The sequence below is a fragment of the Monodon monoceros genome, unplaced genomic scaffold (genome assembly GCF_005190385.1).
Source record: "Monodon monoceros isolate NGI ecotype Baffin Bay Population unplaced genomic scaffold, NGI_Narwhal_1 Super_Scaffold_16, whole genome shotgun sequence".
NCBI lineage: Eukaryota > Metazoa > Chordata > Mammalia > Artiodactyla > Monodontidae > Monodon > Monodon monoceros.
This window is the reverse complement of record NW_021703772.1, coordinates 69,210,175-69,233,264: the sequence shown is the minus strand read 5'-3', so window position 1 is coordinate 69,233,264 and position 23,090 is coordinate 69,210,175. Positions and strand designations below refer to the sequence as shown.

The 23,090-nt window shown below is 36.6% G+C and overlaps 1 protein-coding gene across 1 annotated transcript in view; it reads right to left on the bottom strand.

Annotated features, from left to right (window-relative positions):
• Positions 1–3,725: 3,725 nt before the first annotated feature.
• The window catches only part of KCNH7 (potassium voltage-gated channel subfamily H member 7), a 454,727-nt gene continuing 435,362 nt past the window's right edge, over positions 3,726–23,090 (bottom strand). Inside the window, exons 13-16 of the mRNA XM_029225430.1 lie at positions 18,247–18,498; positions 13,289–13,457; positions 5,817–6,009; positions 3,726–4,455 (exon numbers count right to left, since the gene is read on the bottom strand). Of these exons, the coding sequence (XP_029081263.1) occupies positions 4,186–4,455; positions 5,817–6,009; positions 13,289–13,457; positions 18,247–18,498 (884 nt within the window). The 3' untranslated portion in view covers positions 3,726–4,185. The remainder of the gene's footprint in view (positions 4,456–5,816; positions 6,010–13,288; positions 13,458–18,246; positions 18,499–23,090) is intronic.

Genomic DNA, 23,090 nt, shown 5'->3' with positions numbered 1-23,090 from the left:
ATACGTTTGTAAAGATGAGATTCATAGTCTCACAATTATTATTGTGAATAGTATTACTTTAAAGCTATAAACCTAATAGTGCAAAATACAATTAGGAGAGAGACACCAATAGCTACACTTGAGTTTTTCTGAATTGAAAACTTCAGTCTCGGTAACAGCTATTTAGCTGGAGACATTGCACGTTGTGCAAAAGCTAAATTGTGGAAAATTGTTTGTTTTCCTGATTGAACATAATGTTATGTTCCTGGATGAGAGCCAAAGAATTTAGCATTTTTGAGCACCTACTATGTGCCAGGCACTTTCCTATATGTTATCTCATTTCCTCCTCAGGTGTCTTCAGGGCAGGTACCATTACCTCTGGAAAAAGACTCAGGGAGGTTAATTAACTTGCTCAGGGTCACACAGCTATTAATGGAAGAACTCATGCTGAGACCCAAATTGGTCTGACCACAGAACCCTGTATGGGTGATTCTCAAAGTGTTCACGTGCATCAGAATCAGAATCGTATGGAGAAGGGCTTGTTATAATGTGATTACTGGCCCCACCCCCAAAGCTTCTGATTTAATAGGTATGGGTGACGCCCAAAAATATGTTTCTAACAAGTTCCCAGGTAGTTGGAGCTAGTGCAGCTAATTCGAGGGCCTCCCTTAAGGATATAATCATCCTGTCTTTCAGGTGCCTCTTTGAACTCACATGATAGACACATTTGTTTTACTGCAAAAAATGTGATTAGAAATCGAATAACATTTAAATTTTTTTTGTAATTTATAAACATTTTAATTTACAGTTAGAAATCCGCTTAAATAATTGATCTACTTTTGGTTTTAACCATGGATAACCCATTTGAAAAACTCCAATTCACTTTTAGTAACTAGTTCTACCAGATTCCTTTCTTTAACCATGAAAGGCATTCAGAGGAAAGATACTATTGTTAATAATTCTTATTTTAGATAGGCAGATCAGGTGATCAATTTTTTCCTTAGATAATATATGATGGGATTTTAAAATAACATTTGTATTAGGACTTTGTTCTTTTAAGCATTTGAGAACCACTGCTAAAGATCAACCTCCAAAAGGACCTTGTGAGTAACATAAAACCCTCATACACACATTAAACCTGACACCAAATTCTACTATGGCCTGATTTTGGTTTCCTTACGTTCTGACTAGAAGAGTCAGAAAGTTCAACTCTGATGACCAACCCATTATAATGGACTTAAGAAACTGTACTGTCCCAGATGTGCCCCTACCTTCCCATGTTTGTTGAATGAGTGATTATTTAAAAACCCTACAAGGACACTGCTTCAGCGTTTTTCATTCCTGGTTTTCTCAACTAATTAAGAGTATGGGACTCCTCTATAGGAGGATAAGATCTGGTAAGTCTTTCAGATCTCTGCCCAGCAAATAATACCATCAGAAAACATCTAACCCAAATAAACTTTAGATATTAGATGTCATTTTATTTAGGCCTGGAGACCTAAATATTAATATATTATTTTAAATATAAATATTTATATTAATATTATTTTTAGGTGGAAGGCAAAAAGCATTATGTTAGTGCTTTTAATTACCTAGAAGGAGAGCAGTTGCTATACTGCTGTTAAACCTACAGCAGTGAAACCTGGCTCTCAGCAGGGTCCCAAGATGGAGGGCTCAGACTGTTTTTGCTACCGCCCATGGGGAAAGTGACAGTGACTTCAGGCATTAGATAGATATTCGGCTAGGACAAGAGGATGAATCTTGTAAATTAAGATAATTCCTTTGGTTTAAGTCATTGTAACTACTAAGTCTTCTGACTTTTATGCCTGACTCACCACATCTTTATACTGCTTGGGCCCTTTTAAAGCTAATATCCTGTAGGAATGGGCCTTCCTAATCCTGTCCAACTCTCTGAGATTTTATCAAGCAATTCTTTTATGTTGAGGAATTAAGAAGAAAAAAGGTTTATGTTATACTAGAATTTAAACAATCTGGATGCTTGCACACCCGTCCCCATCTTCCTATTTCTTCGTGCTTAGTTTTTATAAAGAAGTATAGAGACTATGTGTGGAAGGCTGAATTTTATGCATGTCATACCAAATGTTGCAGCTGAAGCGTTCACTAATCAAACAATCAGATCTAAATTCCTCACCTGCCAAATCCTCTCCTTCTACAAATGAACATCCTCTGGTGAATTCATTCTGAATTTCTCTGGAGCGTGGACTGACAATCCTTATGAAACTTGTTGCAGCTGCAAAGATCTGCCTAAATATGGAAGTAAAATCCCTAAGTTGTCCTCTGAATCAGAGGCAGCCATTTCTCTCTTCCCTGCTAGGTACCCATAAAAGTTTGTTGAATGAGGAAAAGAAAGCATTGGTTAGTCCCCAAATTTCTATCTGCGTAACACCAAATGGTTTGGAAAGCTGGTTAGAATTATTATACTTCTATTGAATTGACTGGTCATTCTGTCATGTGTACTTCATCATTAATGTTTTTGTCTGCACAAATTTAGCAGGGAAAAGAACATGCCTGTGCCTACAGATTGCATCCCCCTACAGATTAGCAATTTATGGAACCATTAAAAAACATATATGGAGTAATTTAAGGTTGCTTTAATCATATTTTAAGTAGTGCAAAGTTTTTGTAATTTTAAATAAATTGCTTGTATCTGAAAATAATATTCTAGTGTCAAAGGTAAAAGTAAGTCAATAGATTATATTTCTATCCTGGAGGGATAGATATTAATCCATTTAATAATGTATACAGATATAATGTCTCTTTAAAAATATATGTGAGTATAAAAATTAGTAAAGGATAAAGAAACTTTGAAGGATTTTCACAATTTTGTTCAGAAGGAGAGGATACAATGGGCCAGTCCATAATAAGTTAAAAATTGTATTCAAATGAATTGAAAAATAAAATTTCTCAACTAGAATTTGACTAATCAGAATCTTAAATTAGCTTGCAATTTTTCTGTACCCTGATTTTATGAGAGGCATATACCACCACTCCCCCAAAATAATCTAACAGTCGAATATATTAAAATATATTCCATGGTATATTCTGATATTCTGGAGTCAATATATATTCAGCCCAATCCATACAGGATAGATTTTCATTTAATCTCTGATTAGCAAATGTATTTGAGTAACCAAATAAAATTAAAATTTTAAAATTTGTGCATTTTCTTTATACGTAGGTAAATGCACGTTGTTCTTTTACAGCCGGGATTAGAAAGCCATAGCACAGCATATACTTCATGGAAGCTAGTTTCGCCACACAAATCCACTAAAATTGTACGTTTTGGGGGGAAGAAAACAATGTGCGTCAATAAACTCTTTTGATCAAATTCAGGATTGCCCTAAAATATAAGTCAGAAGAAAGCTGCGGATATCAGTTTGCGTCTGTAGCACTTTAGCAGTTCTGAAGAAGAATCCCTCCCACCCCACCCCCGCCACCAAAGAAAAAGAAAAATTAGAGGAACTTGTTTCTGAGCATTCAAGGAAACATGCCAGTGGAAAATATTTTAGGGAGTTTGTGAATTCAGTTAGAGACAGAATTTTAAATAGAAAGGCCTTTTTGTCCTCATTAAAGCTGGCCTATATTCATGTATTTGGAGATGGTTTCCTCTACTGTCAGAGATTTATAACTCTAAAACTGTATATATATATATATATTTTTTTTTTTTTAGCGTGCGGGAATGAATGTAATTTACTATAAACATCTCAATCCAGAAGGGTATCTGTCCTCAAAAGTGACAAGGTTCCCTATCTCCCCCTTGAACTTCCATGAGTTGAGGATCATCTGAGTTGCATCCATGAACAGTTTTATCCTTTGCTTTCTTATTTGCTTGGAAGGCATTTTCATTACAAAGTATGGGTTTAGTAAAAGCAGTAAATAGGAGTCTCCATGCAAGAGAAATTGGAGTTTCCTAACATGCACATGATTTAAAAAATAAAAATAAAAAATAAGGTGCCTTGAGATGCTGGCAGTTTTAACATTTGGAACAAAAGAGTTCATAGATATATTTACATCCTAACTGCTCAATTTTACCTTACAAGCTTCAATTTAGGAAAATATACAGTACTTTTGCATATAATGGTAACTTGTGAGCCCCTGAGTCAAGTAGAGAGGATTTAAATACAAAAAAGGAAATCAGCCATTAAAAGCACTTACATTGTATGTGGAATAAATAGTACAAAATGATTATTTCCCCGGAAGACCAGGATCAGAAACATGCCTATGAAGACCCAAGATTCCTACAGTGCTTAGGGATGAATCTGTCAAAGAAGGATGCCTAATTGGATGAAGGCAAGTTTTTCTTTGCCTCGGGGGGTGAAGCTCTGAAGAGAGATCACTGTCTTGTCTTAAAAGTGAAGTCAAGTTGTCTTCCGAAGCTGTGTTCAGATGCACCCCACTTGAGAGGGATTCTTTGGATTTAAGTTTAGATTTTTCAAGGTCTAGAAATTCAGGACACTGATAGAAAGAAAAGAGAAGAAAACATGCTTTTATAATTCATTTGGACTAAAATTACACTCATGAAATCTAAACATGTTTTCTTTTTCCATAAATCTGTATTTGATTAGTGGTATTAACCAATCTTTCCCTCTCAAAGGTGGGTCAAGATACTGAAGGTCAGGTATCAGTTTAGATAATCCTATATAACCATTCCAAGATCTTTAATTTTACTTCGAAGCCATATCAGATTATTATTATTATTATTTTAAACACAATATTTCACATTGAGTTTTCCAGATGAGTTTTAATTCAAAATTCCCAACAAAACTGGGATCAAAAAGGTGGGTCATTGGGTGAGTACATTTGGAGAACAAGGAGAAAGAAAAAAGAAAGGAAGGAAAATCACCCATCCCTTGGCAGAAAATATTATCTAAATCCACTGAAAGCAAAAAACAAAGTACATGGTTTTGCATGTTTCCCAGCCATTCAAAACTCGAGATAAATTAATCTATGCTTTCATATTTCAGAAAAATTGCATTATTTTCCTTCAGTCACATTACCTCATGCTATTAATATAGTTTCATTCCCCAGAGCATTTTGCACTCAATTCCCAAACTTCTAAAAAAGTTTTTACAAGATAGTTCTGTAAATTCTTATTTAAATCATTGTTCTTAGGTCCAGTTTGGCCACAGTGTTTAAGTAATTAAGAATGATTCCCAAAATAGAATTCCAAAGGAGTTGGACTTTTCATATTAACATAATTCAAAGGGTTCCTCACAGGACTTCAGAGGAAAGATAAGGACACTAACATTCCTCTTACCATCACCAAGGTGAGAAAAGTTTAGAGCTCACTGGTGATGGGTGGGGCACAGATGTGGTTACTAGTCTGATTGCACTTGGATCTCAGGTCTTGCTATTGCTTGTTATTGCTGCTATTTCTCTGCCCCTTCCTTCCTGAGACCCTGCTCAAGGGTGCCTCTTGTCATTAGAGCAAATTACAAACCTTTATTTGAAGCATTTTTTGGACCCAGGGCTAATCCTTAGCTTTCAAAGCTCTACCATTTATAAACTTAAGTAGATTGATATTTGAAAAAAAGCTTTTTCTTTAAAAAAAAAAATACTAGTGTTTTAAGATCATTCTTCTAGGTCCATTGTTCCCAAAGTTTAAATGAGCAAAAGAATCGGGGGCGAAGGTCGGGGTTGGGGAGCTTGTTTAAGATGGAGATTACAGGGCTCATTCCCAGATGTTCTAGTTGAGGAAAAACAGAGATGGGGATGAGACTCTGTATTTTCCACTGCAGCCCAGGTGATTCTGATTCAGGTGGTCCCTGGAAACACACTTTGAGAGACACTCTTGGTTATACGCTATCTATACTCACTTGTGAGGAAGGACTGAAACTTCGATCCGTCTTGATGGATGCTACCGGATGACTGGTTCTCATCAGGCGGATGACGGGTCTCTGATACTCTGTTCCTGCAGTTACCATACTGTAGGCTGGGGGGACCACAGTGGTTTGTTTCTGCAGCAGCTGTAAGATGGTCTGGACGTCTGCAGTCATTTGGGATTCAAGTCTGCAGGACAGACAGAAATGGGGGAAGACAGTCCTAAAATTGTCCAGGATTGCAAAGCATTTGAGAAAATTGCAGCACCACCAAAGAACAGAATTACGGCCCTGCTTTAAACAAGAAGGACAGGAGAGGGAGCACGGAGATGCTCACTTTCTATATCCCACTAATGGCTCTGATAAAGATCCTTGCTTTCCTGTTCGTTGATCTTAACAAAGAACGGCTGACTGAAGAGGCTACATTTTCACAGTGTACATTGTATTGCATTTTTACAATTAAGCTTTATAGATTTCAAAATGTAAAACGCATTCAGAATCCATTTTTAATCAGTCATTCTCTGTGCTTTTTATCAGGTTTTGGTCAGTTTCTTGTGAACATTTTATTTACTGTTTAAAAAGATTTCATAGCACATTTCTCTTATAGCTGCAACAACTGGATAATTTCTTATGTGTTCCAAATTTATATTATCTATATTTTACTTTACCTGTCTCCTATAAACATCAAATATTGTATATCATTCATTGTATTCTTTCCTTAATGTTAAGTACTGTCAAATGCTAAATTCCTTTCCCATCTACAGTTTGGAGCCTTTGGTAATTAAGAAACAGACCAAACATAAAAGTTCACTTGCTTCTGTAACCCATCTGGCTTGCAAAATACCAGTCTGATCATTTTTTATCCCTAAAGCTCACAAGTAGCCTACTGGCCTGTTAATTTCATTCTCATTTTAAATTAAAATTCAAGGGAAAGATAGCAAAATACAATGGATCTGATTCCCCTCCTTTGCATGTGTTAACAGTATTAAAAAAGGATTTTGTGGGTATAAGAACAGAAAATATGGACCATATGCCTCTTTAGAAAACTTTTAACTCTTTACTTATTTGTGCTTACTATTTTGTTTCAGTGAAAAATACAAGGAAAAGGTAAATCTTACCAAAAATTTAAAATCATAGACTAATTTTGCTCAGTTACATACATGCTGCATTTGTGAAATTCAAAGTGGAGAGAACTTAGCCTTTGATTTGAGAGAAGAGAATAAACCTGGACAACATGAGAAAAAATCATTTTTTTCCTTTTAGTTTTTAACATTGACACTACAAACCTTCCTTCTGAGAATCATGATAACACATGATTTGTGCAGGTTTTCTATATTTGGTATATATAGCCATAGAGCTTAGTGTCTTCTAAACAAATAGCTATAAATTATACATGATTGTGCCTTGCAAATGTCAAAACCACACATTGAAAAAGAAAATTTGAATTATCAACTAGTTTATGTATCTATTTGTTACCCATTGTTCCGATCTAATATTTTTATGGTGTCACCTAAACAGAGGAGACCCGTTATTTTATTATGCATCAATTTTTTCTTTCACACTTCAAGGTACAGCACAAATTTTTATCTGCAGCCCCAAATCTTCCCTTATTCAGAATTAATTTCTCTCTCCTCTGAGTCCCGAAGGAAAATTCTACATCCATTGTAAATATCTCTGTATGAATTTATCCCATCATTAACAGCATTGAATATTTAGGGAGTGGCTTACACATTACATGTAAAAGGCTTTGGGCGTGGGGAGTGGAATAATGAAAGCTGCATCAACAAATGGGATTCAAGACCCAATAGAGAGTCAAAAATTATGATAACGATTTTGAGTCCTCACAAAACCTTTGTCAAACAGCAGGGGTCTCCAAGAAACAGGATCTCTGTCTCATAGATTCTATCTATTTGAATAGTGTCGGGGAGGGAAAAACCTATTGGAAGTGTATAATAGCAACATGCTACCATGAGTGGGATTCCCGAACACAAGACCATCACATGCTGGTACAGGGTGAGAACAAGACTGTGTCAACATGACTTAGCTAAGACAGTAGACCACCTCTGTCAACATGACTTAGTTGTTCCAGGAAAACTCTGCCTGGGAAAAATAAGTCTAAGGGAATAAATAACGTTACTGCTTCAGGAAATTTCTATAGATTAACTCACTGGAGACAGCAATCTGCTCTTTTGAACAAATAAACCTGCTTAATCAAACAAATTTTATTTATCCATACTTGCTTCAAGGTCCTCATTTCACTGTGTCCATCAATTCTGAACTATTATATTATGAACTTTGCCCAGACCCACTCAGTTTCCCACCTTGAAAGGCCCAGGCTCCAAAATCCTATAAATATCCTACTTCTTACTTCCCCTTCTGAGATAACACTTCAGACTCTGTCTAGGTGGTGGTCTCTCTTCTTGCAGTGACTTTGAACCAAACCTTAGTTTGGTTTTATTAACCAGTAATCTGATATTTTGGGTAGTTCAATGCAATGGATTCAATGTTTATGTTGAAATGCTAATGGTGAAATCCTAACCCCCCATGTGATGGTATTAAGAGGTGTGGCCTGTGGGATTTAATTAGGTCATGAGCGTAGAGCCCTCATGAATGGCATTAGTGCTTCATAAACCAGAGCCCCAAAGAGCTCCCTTCCTTCTTCTACCATGTGAGGACAGAGTGAGAAGTCAGCCGTCTATGAACCAGGAAGCAGGCTCTCAGTAGATACTAAATCTCCCAGCAGTTTGATCTTGAACTTTCCAGTCTGCAGAACTGAGAAATAAATATCTGTTGTTTATAAACCACCCAGTCTATTGTATTTTTGTTATAGCAGCCCAAACAGACCAAAACATTCAACGAAGAAGAGCTTTAGTGAGGAATTTCTTTACCATGCATAGGTTGTATTTTCATGTTTCATGGCTAGGGTCTATCAGCTTAATTGGAATGGACTCTTCTAATGACACAAGTAATCTGCTCTACTCTGGAAGAATTACAGAGAATTTTGAAAAAGTCCAGCTTTGTCTTTAAAACAGAAAAGAATAACCCAATTTTATAACTTTTTTTTTTTGCCAGTGAAGGCATATGCCACTCCAAAACAAGCCACTTTGGCATATTGATTCTTTTGAGCTGTAGGCACTTGGAGAACAGCAAGTGTGGGGAAAAGCTTTCTCTAAACTTCCCTTATCTGCCTAAAGGCAGATCTTCCAGAAGGAACTCAGTTGTCATAAATCCCCTCCCTGGGAGTTTCAACAACCAGGGAAGATCGACTTTTGTCACAGAAGAGGCATCACACTGAGACAAACTTTGTCACAAACTGTCATACCTCCCATCTATTCTTCTAAGGACCCATTCACCTTCCTAATGATCATTCATTCTCCTCTAAGAGACCTACCTCCCCCAGCCCCTTTCCCTATTAAGATGGTATTTAATCTTCAGTTCTAAGGCACCTCAGGGAGTTACTAATTTTCCCTTGAGTATCTCCCATGTGTACGTGAGGTACACATGTTAATAAATTTATGTTTGTTTTTTTCTTATTAATCTGTCTTTTATTATAGGGGCTTCAGCCAAGAACACAGAAAGGTAGAGGAAAATTTATTTTTCTTCCCCTACATCAGCATAGCTATACAGCTGTGTAAAATGAATGTTTTCATTCACTTATGCAAAGACCCACAGTGTACCAGGCACTGAGTTCTGCAAGGGATGGAATCATCACTGAAAGCTTTTACATCCTCTAGGGCCTCGCTATGCAAAGCATGGTCAAATCTGAGAGCTTGTTAGAATGTGGAATCTCTGCCGATTCCAGACCTAGACTTAGAATCTACCTTTTAACAAGATCCCCAGGTGATTCGAAAGCACATTAAAGTTTGAGAAGCACTGCTTTAGGATCAACAATTAGTGATTTCCCGATATATGTATATCTGTAGGCATAATACATAAATATGTAAGAACATTTCTTAGGTAAACTTTTAACCCTGCATATAGTTTAATTGGCCATTAAAGCAGAAAAGCAGCAGCGGCCAGGACGATTCAAGATGGACCATTTATATTTGTTTTTATTGCACTGTGTACTTCATATGTGTATTTGGGCGAAACAAATGGGATAGAATTCACAGTTCTACTACATTTGAACAGAATACTGAGGCTAAACAGAGTAGACCCAACTCTAGAAAGAGTCTCAGGATTCTTACCCTGCAAAGTTGAAGTCTAAATTGAGCTCCCCTTTTCAAACTTGTTTTCTATACTTTTGCCTTCTAGAGTAAACTTGAGGTAAGAGGTTCTTGGAGATGGCAGTGCAGTAAAAATGCAATGTTTTGGATTTTAAACCCAAAAGAGGCTAAGGTGAGTCAGGCAATAAAATGTTTGTGACAATTTCAGAGCTAAATAGGAAGAAGTTAGTCAAAGAAAATAATTATGTTAAAAAACATACAGATACTAGGACATGTCAAAAAAGATTTAGTTGCAGTTTGGCTGTGAAAAGAAGTATCATAAAAAATTCATTCTAAAACTAATGTAATAAAGTAATAAGAATTATTAGTATTAAAGTACGGTTACTAGCCAAATGGGTCCTGGATGTATATGCCCTTAAAAGTTTACACTTTCAGCCCCAGGACACATTAAAGGCAAGTATTTTCAGTAATCTTTGATTTACACTAGCAGCAATGATTGGTATCCATGATGAGGCAACAAGGGAACCTTAAAAATCTCAATTTTCATCCAGAAGAAAGGTCCAAATCAGGAAACACAGAAACATATGAAAAGCAAGAGAACATACTCAGACAAACATCAATAATAGAAGTTAAGTTCATTGTTAATCATATTTTACTGGGGCTTCCCTGGTGGTCCAGTGGTAAAGAATCCGCCTTCCAATGCAGGGGACATGGGTTCGATCCCTGGTCGGGCAATTAAGATCCCACATGCTGCGGGGCAACTAAGCCCATGCGCCACAACTACTGAGCCCACACGCCCTGGAGCCCTCATGCCACAACTAGAGAGAGAAAACCCGCATGCCACAACTAGAGAGAAGCCCGCGCACCAAATCGAAGACCAGATGCAGCCAGAAAAAATAATCATATTTTACCTGATTACAGCACTTTCTATTTTGTAGCATATACACTCTCCACATGTATTACCTTAGTCTTTACAACAGTCATGCAGGTCAGTATAGGTCAAAGAAAGAAACTGAGGCTGGAGAAATTTAAATGACCTGACCTAGCCATCCTATTAGTAGTTAAGTAGAAGAGTTATGACTTTATCTAGGCTAACCAATTGCAAGTGCTGTGTGAGTATCATGCTGAAGAAATCACTGCTGTCCCTGTCATTAATCCATTCATTCAGTAATTTTCCCATTTACTCCAGGAGTTGAATGCATACCATATGTTTCACAATAAAGGAATGGGCAGGAATCAAGGAAGTTAAAGTTCAGAGATCACCCTTTTATCAATTCTTTTGTGTGTACAGTGTATATTTTGACATATGTTATGGCTAAAAGATCAATGTAGCTTGGTATAAATAGCAGGGAGAGATAGTAAATGTACTAATTAACTAAATATGCTTCTCTGAGCAATAATAAGTATGATCGTGTCAAGTTCTTAAACCTTAATTAGGAATTACTGACTCTAAGTAAATGATAGTTTGTTTTAATTTTCTCAGATAAGTTTCAATTTTACAAGACTTTCATTTGGCACTTGAGAATGGGATATAGACCTCAGTTTTTTAACTTTTAAACTTTGATTAAATTACATGAAAACAAAAAATACAAAATTAAATCTTTAATTCATATAGTATTGTCATACTTCTGTTTGAAATTAAGGCATACAAATTTATTTCAATTTACAAATTTGTAGGTTTTCTGATTCCTTTTGTCTGTTTTCATTGCTAATTCATCTTTCATGGTAATGTATGTGTGTGTGCATACATTTTTATGTTTACTGGATTGTCTGACACTGTTCAATTCGGGCATAAAGATTTTAAAAAGCGATAAAACTACAAGCAGCATTGATAAAACACAGAAGAAAAATTAAGCATAGATAGCTAGCTTATGTAGTATAAACAAAACTCATAGAATGTGGTAAGTATAGAGAACAAGTAAGCAAGTAGCTTGTTACACATGGGCAGAATTCATAAGATGCATTAAATACACACAGCATGGCAGCAACGTGCAAGACATCCCAAAGATAGAATCGAAATATGATGTAACAAACCAGAGCATGGCTTATACATGGAAAGAGATGGAAAGAACAAATTATTCTCCTGTCACCTCTGGGTAGATGACTGCCACCCCCAAGTTTGGTCACCCACTGGTGACACACACACAGTATAATCTCCTTCTGATGCCTCACGTTTTTTACCTATAAAGACCAATAAAACACATGGCTGTTCGGCAGGCTAACTGAAATGCCACAGCTGTGGCCAGGTGTACTCGGCCTTACATGTCTGTGATAGAGCAAGTGTGTCATTGGCACTGGGGAATTTGTTTTATCTGTGGACCCCTTTTGTGCAAACCTAAACTCTGGTCCTCATAACCACACCTTCAGCCTGGAAGGCTGATGGGGTATATATATATATAATTGCATAAATCAGGATACAGGTTGTATGGTTCTTTTACCAGGATTGCACTTATTAGAAATGTGTTAATTACCCCATCTGGAGCCCCTCATCACTCACTGTGTGTTTTAAATTGATTTAGTAAATCCTGTGATTTGAACATTTTAGTTTAATCCATGCACTTTTCGGTCTGTGACTACTGGAATACCTTGCCCAGTGATGTCCTGGAAACTACCTTGAATCGAGGTCACTTTCCACATGTAACACAACTAAAGCAATATCATGCTTATACATCTATTTTTTTTTTCCCCTGAATGTCATTGATCAGTTTAATTTTAAGGAATCCATGTAGATTTGGGTTAAGGGGTTCCATCCTTCCTAAAACCAAAATTTATTCTTTATCTTAAAAGGTTAGAGATCAAAGATGGAGGGAAAATGGAGAGGATCTGGGTTCTTAACTCAATCACATTTTTGACAAGTTGGCTGAAAAACTAAATGTTTAAATCATTTTGTCAATATTCTTAAAAAAATACCGTACCACATAACTAAGTTACCATGAACAGCCAAAAAGTGCAAAAGGAGGATTGAAAGAGGAAGGGTGTTAGTCAACAAACTAAATATGAATTATTTTGAGGGGATAAAAAAGGTTTCTTAGGCAGCCAGTACTGATGATATATACTAATTTTATGACAAGTAAAGAAAAAATAGGATTCATGCTGCCAAAGGTGTGAAGCGTTCTAAGTAAATGCTCTTTGAAAAACAGATTAATAATTCTGTCAACTTGTAGTCTTCTTTTAAATAAGTAAGTGTATAAAGAAGTGTATATGCCATCTATGGTAGGACGAATTTGCTATTTACAAAGAGTAAGGCCAGACCCAGCTAAGGGCTTGGATTATGTTTTCCCTTTGCCTAGCTATTGCTTATACCTGTTAAGCTGTTCTTGGAGCAGATCTAATCTTTGCTCCACTTCTCCGTAGGCGAGGTCACTTTCGGTTTCGGAGATGCCCCAGGCAGCTCGCGGAAGCGCTGAGGGACTAGACTCATCACCCTGAGTTCCGGCAGTTTCTCTTTCCCAGCTTCTGGTGTTAGCGATATCTGTGGGAAACGGCAAGATGGATGTCAACTTCTTTGGGTGCCCATTTGTAGCTCCAGAGACATCCGCAATACAAGCAGGAAGGGATCTTGGAGTTTAACGGGAAGACAGAGAACCAGAGTGACTCAGGGACCTGTCCAGGGGCCACAACCAGTTGGTAGCTGAATCTCATCCACCCCGATCCTGTCTGCCACTTCCCACACCCATTTCCATACGAATAAAAACATACAGCCAGTTATGTGTCTTGAATACAATTTTGTCTTCTTTCTATTTTGTGCTAAGAGGAAAACATGGATGGTCAACCCCGAACTCTGGTTAGAGAGCAATGACTTTGTGCTTTTACATTTGGGAAGAAACAGCACCATTTGTATGTACTGCTGCACCTCAGGTTGAAGATTTTAGGGCTCTTTCACCCAGAATAATTTGCATACTTCATGATTCAGAGGGGGCTCAAGAAGAGACAGCCATGGGGAAGTGAGGATCTTCAGAGGGATTCCCTTAGGCCAACCCAACTCAAAGTAGAGCCAAGGAACAATGAGCCATTAAAGATGGGAAGAGTCCTAAAGTCTCTAGTCCTACGACATTATTTCATGTTTTTATGTTTCCTTGTAGCTCCTTCTGCACTGTCCTTTAACGTATTCTGTCCATTAATTTCCAATACTTTTTCTTGGGACTCTTCTATTTAGAATATTTTTATGCTGCTATACTTTAAAACATATTGTTTATCTGTTCAAGTCCACTTTTCAGATGGTCCTCATGTCTGTTATGTTCCAGACACTCTGCTAAACGTGGGGGAGTTAGAGATGAAGAAAACATAGGCCCTGCCCTTGAAGAATTCAGTCTAGCAAGGTTTTGATCATTTTCCTCACAGAGATTCATTTTCTGAGCCTCATTTAATTTACCGTTTCTCCTACAATCTGTATTTGCAAGTTGTCATTATTTGAGGGCAAATATAATATCTTACTTTCCCTCTCAGTTCTGCCATAAACGTTTGATGGCTTTTGCTACGCTTTCTTCCCCTCTACATTTCACGTATCTAGAGAAGTACTTAGAATGATTAAAAGGCTGGGAAATAAAACCCAGTAAAAAATACCAGTGGAGCTGGGAGTTTATTTCAGAGATAAAGAAGGAGCATCTTTTCCTCACTGGGAGGGCTGGTGGGAGGAAAATACTGTCTAGAACTGGTCTTCATTTTTACGTGGAAATAGACTTGAATAACAAAAAGTGATTTTGCTTTGATAGAAAGCCTTTTTTTTCCCCCTTTGGACAAGTAGTTATGATTAAACACTGACAAAAGTATGTAAAATTAAGGAATTTATATCCTTGGCTATTTTAAAAATTGGATAGAAAGTAACTGATTTGGGGAGGGTTAGCTATGATTCTAGAAACAAGGAACAGGATTTGTAGGACTTCTTGAAGTCCCTTTCCTACAGTTTCTCCAAAAGTACAGTCAGATAGCTCAAAAGCACCTCCTGTCCTCCAGCAGCAGACACAATTTCTGTATCTTTTCTTCATGGTTTTTCTATCACTATACTTTTATCACTGAATACACAGAAATATCTACTGAGGTGCCTACAATTTCGGCTTCAGATGGGTGAAGCTCTAATAAAGGGATTAGCATATCCAAAGACAGTATTAGAAAAATATAAGGTCAGGGTTCCCTGTACTATTGAAATGGCTAACAGACCTCAGAGAGCTTGCTATGAACTCCAGAACGGTTCTTTGTGATTAAGGCTTCCTTAGACTATGGAAGCCTGGTGTTTCGTTCTTTTTAAAGTGACAATATATAGTTACCCTTGATACTTAATCAAACACAACAAATGAAAATGAACATCAAAAAGTGATAATGCTGAACTTTTAAGTGCAGTAATACATCAGCAGATTTTCACTGAAAAGTATGATTTATTATTCACAGACATGTGACTCTATTTAAAAGGCAAAACAATAATATGATGTCTTAGTACACTAGGTTTTCAATTTTGGAGAATTAATGCCAAACAAATATTCAGAACACACATACTAATGGTCAGATGATGCCAGTGTTTCTCCCTGTCTAGCCTCTTGCTAGACAATAAAACAAAAACAGTAAAAACTGATAGGATGGAAGTTACATATTATGCTCAGAAGTTTTGTGCTGAGAAAGCTTAGAGAATTTCCACTTATGCCTAATAGCTCTCATTCTCAAATCATATATAATAAACTGATTTTTAAATAACAGTGGTGAATCACATGCAATAAATTACGTAGGATTCTATTTTTTCTTCAGTGCTCAAGAACAAAACCTGATAATCTTCTCTTAACAAAAAAGAATAGTTGTAAACTATTGGGTAAAGTCTTCCTTGATGATAATTTACTCTTTTATTAAAATCAGTAATGTGTGATTAGCTTATTTTAACAGCAATATGAAAGAAAAAAGGAGTTCAAAGGGGAAATCCTGCTTAGTAGTCTTAATCAAAACGAACATCCTTGTAGATACTTTCTAAATATAGCTCAGAAAAAATCTGCACTCGGTTGCCTTGGAAAATGTTGCTATAGTTGCAAGACACATTTCTAGAAATGGATGAACAGAAAGTAAACTTTCACTTTGCTCCGGGTACACAATTTTCCTACAGTCAACTTTTGACCTCAATCTAAGTAGGATCAGAGTCCATTTAGTTTAATTTTTTCTTTTCAGCTTTGTCTAAAGGTGCTCCTCTGTTGAATTCAGCATGACAAATGCTAGAAATGTAAGTGGCATAAAACTAAAATTTGTGGGGATTTAGGAGCTCAAGCTGCAGCAGTTACAGCTACACCCTACATCTTATTCAAACCCTTTAACATTGCACAGTATCTCACCTTAGAAAATCACTAGGGAATGAAATTTGCAGTGAATAAAGTTTTAGAATTCTCCATAGGTTGATCGTATTGATTATCCAGGTTAACCATGTGTCACACCGATAGACTCTATAACAACATCAATCATGCTTATTCAATTGACATGAATATTTAACTATGAATTTTAAAGGTCATTATTTGAATAGGGATCGCATTGTAAATTTTTGAAAATTAAAATTTGTAGATATTAAAATGATCTGTTAGAATACTATCTTTTATTGTGCATGTAGAATAGCTAATTAAAAATAATTGGAAGAAGTGGCAAAGCAAAATATAAGATGAAGGGCATGAGAATTCACCATTAGCGAGAGTCATTATAAAGTCAAATCAAATCCCCAAAATGTATCATTAACGACTTGTCACTTGAGACTTTAAAACGCAAGAGGAAAACAACAAAAAGTATTTTGAAAAATGTCAGGCCCATGTTATGCTGACTCTTGGAAATAGTAGGATGGTTCAGCAAGTTCTTCAGAACTTCTGCCTTCCATGATACAACCTGTTTCAATTTTTAGTACCTCCCAGAATCCGTTTTCATAAATAACTAAAACGGGACGCTTGGTAATCACATCTAATATTCCATTCTTCCACTGTGATAAATGAGGTACTATTTTCATCCACTTCATCAAGATTTTAGATTGTCCAGAGAAAATCTGCATATATTCTTAGCTTACTTCAACTTGGGGTCATGGCAAAAGCTGATTTGATAATATAGGGAAAGTAACTCAGGAAAAACGTAAAGCCTAAACATCCTAGATTCAATAAAACTTTTGTTGTCAGATATAGTCACTTCGAATAATGGTGACAATGACAGGTAATATTTACTTACTCTGTGTCATAATTTTGTATCCTGCCAGGTCAAGAACATCCTATTTTTCCTTCATTTCTGTTATATTCTTTTGATTCTTTTGCTACACCTTCTTCATCTCTACATTTTTATATATCTAGGAATATGTTCAATGATTAAAGGGTTAGAAAAGAAAAGCTGTGAGAAAATACTAAGCAGAGTTGGGGATTTTATTCCAGAGGAAGTCATTTATGCATGTTCTCTTGTTTAGTAATCACATCAGACCAGCTGGTTAGAAGATATTATTCCTATTCTGAAGATGTGCAAACTGAGTCTTAGTGGGGTCTGTCAAATCACTTACTGAAAGACATAAAGGGAGTAAGTCACAGAGTTGAACTTGGAACCCAAGCAGCCTGCCCGTACCTGTTCTTGCACCCACTTAGCAAGATTTAACAAGATCCGTGTATCTAGCTCCTGATGAGAAGTTAATTGTTCTTTCATGTGACAGTCCTCAAGTTTTCCTGAGTTTTCCACCCTTTAGCATCTAATCTGGATATACTGATTAAGCACAATTACCCAGTTCATGCATATTTTCTACAACAAAACCCATATATTTGGGTATCCCTTTTAAACAAATGTGTTCAAATGAGTTGGATCTAAAAGCATACTTTATTTAGGAGCATTTCTCCCCATTTTCTCATAATTCTCAGTAAACTGAAATTCTTTTTGGTATTTATTGCATTGGTCTTTCATGCTATAAAAAAAAACAGGTTTGGGGGTGAGGAATGGATACAGAAGACACATACAAGATTCGATGGGTTTGCTCTCTTCAAATACTCATCGATCCCCTCTCCCCACGGAGTCACTACAACAGACATTCCTACAATGTTCTATGTGGCATTATGTTAAGTCTGCCTGGCCACACAAACCCTCCTATGCTATAATTGGGAATAATGACCACTATTCCAGAACCCTGAAAACACTTTGTAGATGATCTAAGATTTGATCTTTGCAAATATATCACAAAATTGCAGATTAGATTAATGTGCGGTATGGTTCTTCATTTGTGCGAAGTCACCATTTTGTGATTAGTCCTGAGGAAAGACAACGAGATTCTGGAGAAACTTGATTACCTTTGCAAGAGTGACTTCTTTTATCTATGGGAATTCTTCCTGAGGTGGGTACTGTTTCTTCAAGATCAAGTCCAGTTACTTTCCCTATTCCTGGAGGAGAATCTACAATTCCTGAGAAGAGAGGCTTTTGTTCATCGTCAATGGAGGAGATGAAAGATGAAGATCTGCTTTTTTTCTCTTCAAAGTGTTTCTTGGACCTCTGATAATGTCTTATGGTATCTACAGAGTCTTCAGGATCATTTGTAGTGCTTCCTTTGCCAAAATCTATCAAAGAAAAGTTATTTTATAGAAGAGAATCAAATGTGAGACTCTATGCCTACTGCACTATCTAGCGCTACATAAACTACCTTTGTCATAGTGATTTTTTTTTGGAATAACTTTAACATAGATTTTTTTTAAACTGCCAGAAAAGTTGTTCTTTCTCTTTTTCCTACTGAGAATGTAACTACTTAAGAAGACTTTTTTTTCATAATTCACAGGACATTAGATTATCTTAATGAGATATGCTATTCGTTCCAAAATTAAAAGAATATCTGTGGTAGTAATAGCATTTATATCTCTGAAAAGAAACTTTAGGATAACTTAAACCTTATTTATACATGCTCAACAGTCATTTGTGTTCTTAAAATATGGTGTACTATTTCTTGAAGGAAATGAAAAAGTGAAGAAAAATGTGTCCCAATTCTAAAATGTCACCGCTATGCAGCTTACTGTTTGTTTGTTTTTAACCTTCATGCCCTCTCATCTGTGGTGGTCATTCCACATTGTGAAGGTCAAAACCGGGAGCCTCCTTGTGGTACAAGCTGGCAGGCTGAACTTCAACCCTAGTTCAATGCATGTAATGGCCTTGACATTCCAGGCAGTTTGGTTGTGCAGGATATTGCAAAGCTTAAACACAGTAATTAAGGTAGGTTTACCTAATTACATTAAAGCCAGTAGTGCATATTAGCTGCTTTATACTGAAATGTCAGGATAATTTCAGCCTTGCAGGTTGTGTTAGAACATATTTCAGCAGGAAAAACTCCAAGAGACAAAACCCAGAACTTGTTCCCATTAGTGTCCTGGGGAGACAGTATAATTCTCCATCTGGTTACTGCTAATAACTAACCCACATACTCCAGAAGGTATATCATTTTATAGAGGAATGTTTAAGATGGTGTCTCCATCTATTCTCTGCCTGGTTGTGCTTACTTTGTTATTTATAGAAGGCCAAATGAACTGATTTAAGGCCACTCCAGAGAAACTTCCAACTGTTTTTTAAAATTCCCATATGGCACAGAAATTAAACAGAGATCTTTTTCTTTTATTTAAAAAAATCATAATTTAAAATATGAGAAGCTAGAAAGCAGCCCAAGGTAAAAATGGATAGAGTTTAAAAACCAGTTCATGGGGCTTCCCTGGTGGCGCAGTGGTTGAGAGTCTGCCTGCCGATGCAGGGGACAGGGGTTCGTGCCCCGGTCCGGGAAGATCCCACATGCCGCGGAGCGGCTGGTCCCGTGAGCCATGGCCACTGAGCCTGCGCATCCAGAGCCTGTGTTCCGCAACGTGAGAGGCCACAACAGTGAGAGGCCCGCATACCACACACACACACAAAAAAAAACAGTTCACGTGAAATGGTTATTAAGGAGTTAGTTTACACCTTGCCAATTAAAGTTCAATGTAGTGCAAGCAGATTGCTTAATTTCTTTTCCTTAAGATTCCCCACTTGCTCAGTAATTTCATCATTACTGAGAAGACCACAGGCCTTTCCAGTCTCAAGCATTGTTGACATCATTGATTACTCAGTATCACTTACATTTCTCTGCTCAACCACTAGTCTAGTTGCCTGTAAATATCCAGATCAACTCTTCTTACACAAGCCCTTTCTCTCCAGTGTCACGGACACAGCCTTCCTTCATTCTTGTCATCTCTTCCTCTGTTTCCTGTGATTTTAACTTCTCCCCTCCTGAAAATTTGATCAACATTTCCCCACTTTATAAACATATCATTTCATTCCTCAAAAAATAATAGTTTCCAATTTTATGCTAGTAAATGTTAAAAAAAATTAGACACTTCACTTCTCTAAATTATACTCATACCTGCTTTGTGAATTGCATCAGTTTGTTGCTCCTGAGTAAATTTTTGTGCAGTTTGGGCACCAATGGGATTTGAACCAACAAAGGCTTCTCATCTTCCCCAAAGTGCTTTTCTTTTAAACACTTTCATGGAATCTTTTCCAGCAGAATCAAATGTAAACTGAATTAACATCGAATTCATATGTCTCTGATATAAGTAAGGATAATGCTAACATGGATATTTGTAATGAATGTACATCACACATCATTAAATCACTTCGCCTTTTTGGCTTGAAAGACCTTGGGAGTTCTCTGTAGATTTGTAAATCCTCATACGTAGTAAAATGTTCTGTCCCACCTACCACATGGGCCTTGGTCTTAGTTTACTAAATTATGGCTTGATTTTGGATGCTTAGGCACAAATTCATCAGTCAACATATATTGTTAAACTGAATTATAACTTGCTGATTTCAACTCGGGACATGTGTTCACAAAATGTGGTGAATGAGGGATTATTATTTAGTTCTCTAGTGAACCGGAGCAAATTATTTCATACACATGGCATCTAAATCCTTTAGCAAGAATTTCAGGTAAAAGTAGGATCATGAAAGAAGAAAACGTTTGATATCCTTGAATTTTTTCTAATACATAGGGGAAATTACTCCACATTTACTTCTGTGTTCATTGCCACTGGATCATCAGCCAGCTGCGTTTTGGAACTCAGGCCATGTGAACAGTTTCTCTGATGCAGCCCAACTGCAACATTTTTCTATTCCATACTAGATAAATCAAAGCTTCAAATCTGATCATTTAAAATGACAGTTGAAATGACAATCTATTTGTGGATTAAAAATGGAAACTGCTCAGGCTTAGGCTGGAGGTTGGCTAATGGAATACATGATATTGGACTGAAATGCATTATAATTGGCCTCCAGGTACCTCTAGATTTTGGTGGCTTGTTCCATTTCTGGTTAAACTGGATTATTTAATAGACATTAAGTAGCATTAGGTACTATTTTCCTTAATGTTATTCTTAATGCTATTTTATTTTATTTTATTTATTTATTTGCGGTATGCGGGCCTCTCACTGCTGTGGCCTCTCCCGTTGCGGAGCACAGGCTCCGGACGCGCAAGCTCAGCGGCCATGGCTCACGGGCCCAGCCGCTCTGCAGCATGTGGGATCTTCCCGGACCGGGGCACGAACCCGTGTATCCTGCATCGGCAGGCAGACTCTCAACCACTGCGCCACAAGGGAAGCCCTGCTATTTTATTATTATTATTTCTTAATGTTGTTTTCTTAAATGCTATGTAGAAATAGTATTCCGAATAGTAATCTGAGTAGTTTTTACATTTTCCCTTTTGCTAGAAATGAGACTGTATAATCATTCCTGTTACCATCGTTTTACAAAGAAAAAAAACCCTGCCTATTTAATTAAGCCTCGAATTTTTCTGATTTAGATGACTGAAAACTTTTTAAAAAAATCCCTTGTTTCTGTAGGCTGACAGTTCACCTCCTCCCCTTTTCTCACAGGATCCAGTTCTAAAGCAGTTGTGAATTGTCTTGTAGGTGTCTCTCTGTGTTCAGGATGGATTGAAGAGCACAGAACGAATGTCCTGATGGAGTGGTTGACCCATCCATCTTAAGAATGATTATATAAAATTCTTACATTTCAAACAATCTGGGAACAAATGCTTGTGCTCTCTCCATTATTTATGGAGTCTTTCTCTCAGGTGATTTATCATTTTTATTTGTCAGACCCAACAGGTGGACCCAACTTTTGGTAAAAGAGAGGCATTTAATGTACTCTCTCAGCATTTGCGTTTAAGATTTCCTACTGGTAACGATTTTGAGATGAGTTGAGCATTTTCCAGCTGAATGCATTAAAAAACATTTATTTCATTGGAAAATTGGTGTCCAAAATAAATTTCTTCATTTGATCTCAAGTACTTTAGTTCTTCTCTAGCATCAAAGAAAGTTGAAAGTGGATTAGAGTCATTTTTCTATATAAATAAAGATAAAGAATTTATCTTAAAAATTAAAATAAAGATACATTTATGTATTACTGAAATGGATAACAAAAGCTAATCATTATTTATTATTGGAGAAGATATTCCAAAGAGATGCCAAAGTATAATAGCAATATATTTAAAAACTTAATAAAATTAGAATTTGACCCACCTATATTCTGTAAAAACAAGTTTAACAGTGTATATATTTACTCCTAACTTCAATAACTTTCACAGAAGTTATTTTGGAGAAACACTTTCAAAACTTTACTGACTTTTGGATGGCAATGTGAAATCACTAAACCAACATTACAAGGAGATAAGCTTTATTGCTATTCTTTGAAACACAGGTATGATGAGTTCAAGACCTCTTTCCACTCATTTTCTGGAACACTAGATTTTACCAGTTGATATATATAGAAGTGCCCATTTCAATAAAAATTACATGGGTAGGGAAATGAGAAAATTGCTCTTAGGATGTGTATATCTCTTAAAATGGGTTCCTGTTTTTTCATGAAATGTGTGGCACTATCTAAATCCAAAGTAAAGAAGATGCTGAACATTTTTTCACCTTAATTTCCATCCCTTTGGTTGGTACAGTCATATCTTTAGCACATTTTAATTTTTTTTTCTGTTTTCTGGGGAGGCCTGTTAATTGCTGTTCTCATTGCATTATTCTCTCTCAAAAGGTCACTGTCTCCCTAAGTCAGCCATTAGTAGCTACTTTGATATTGCATTTTCCGTTCATAGAAAAAGTTGAGCAGAATATTCCAAATATTTGGT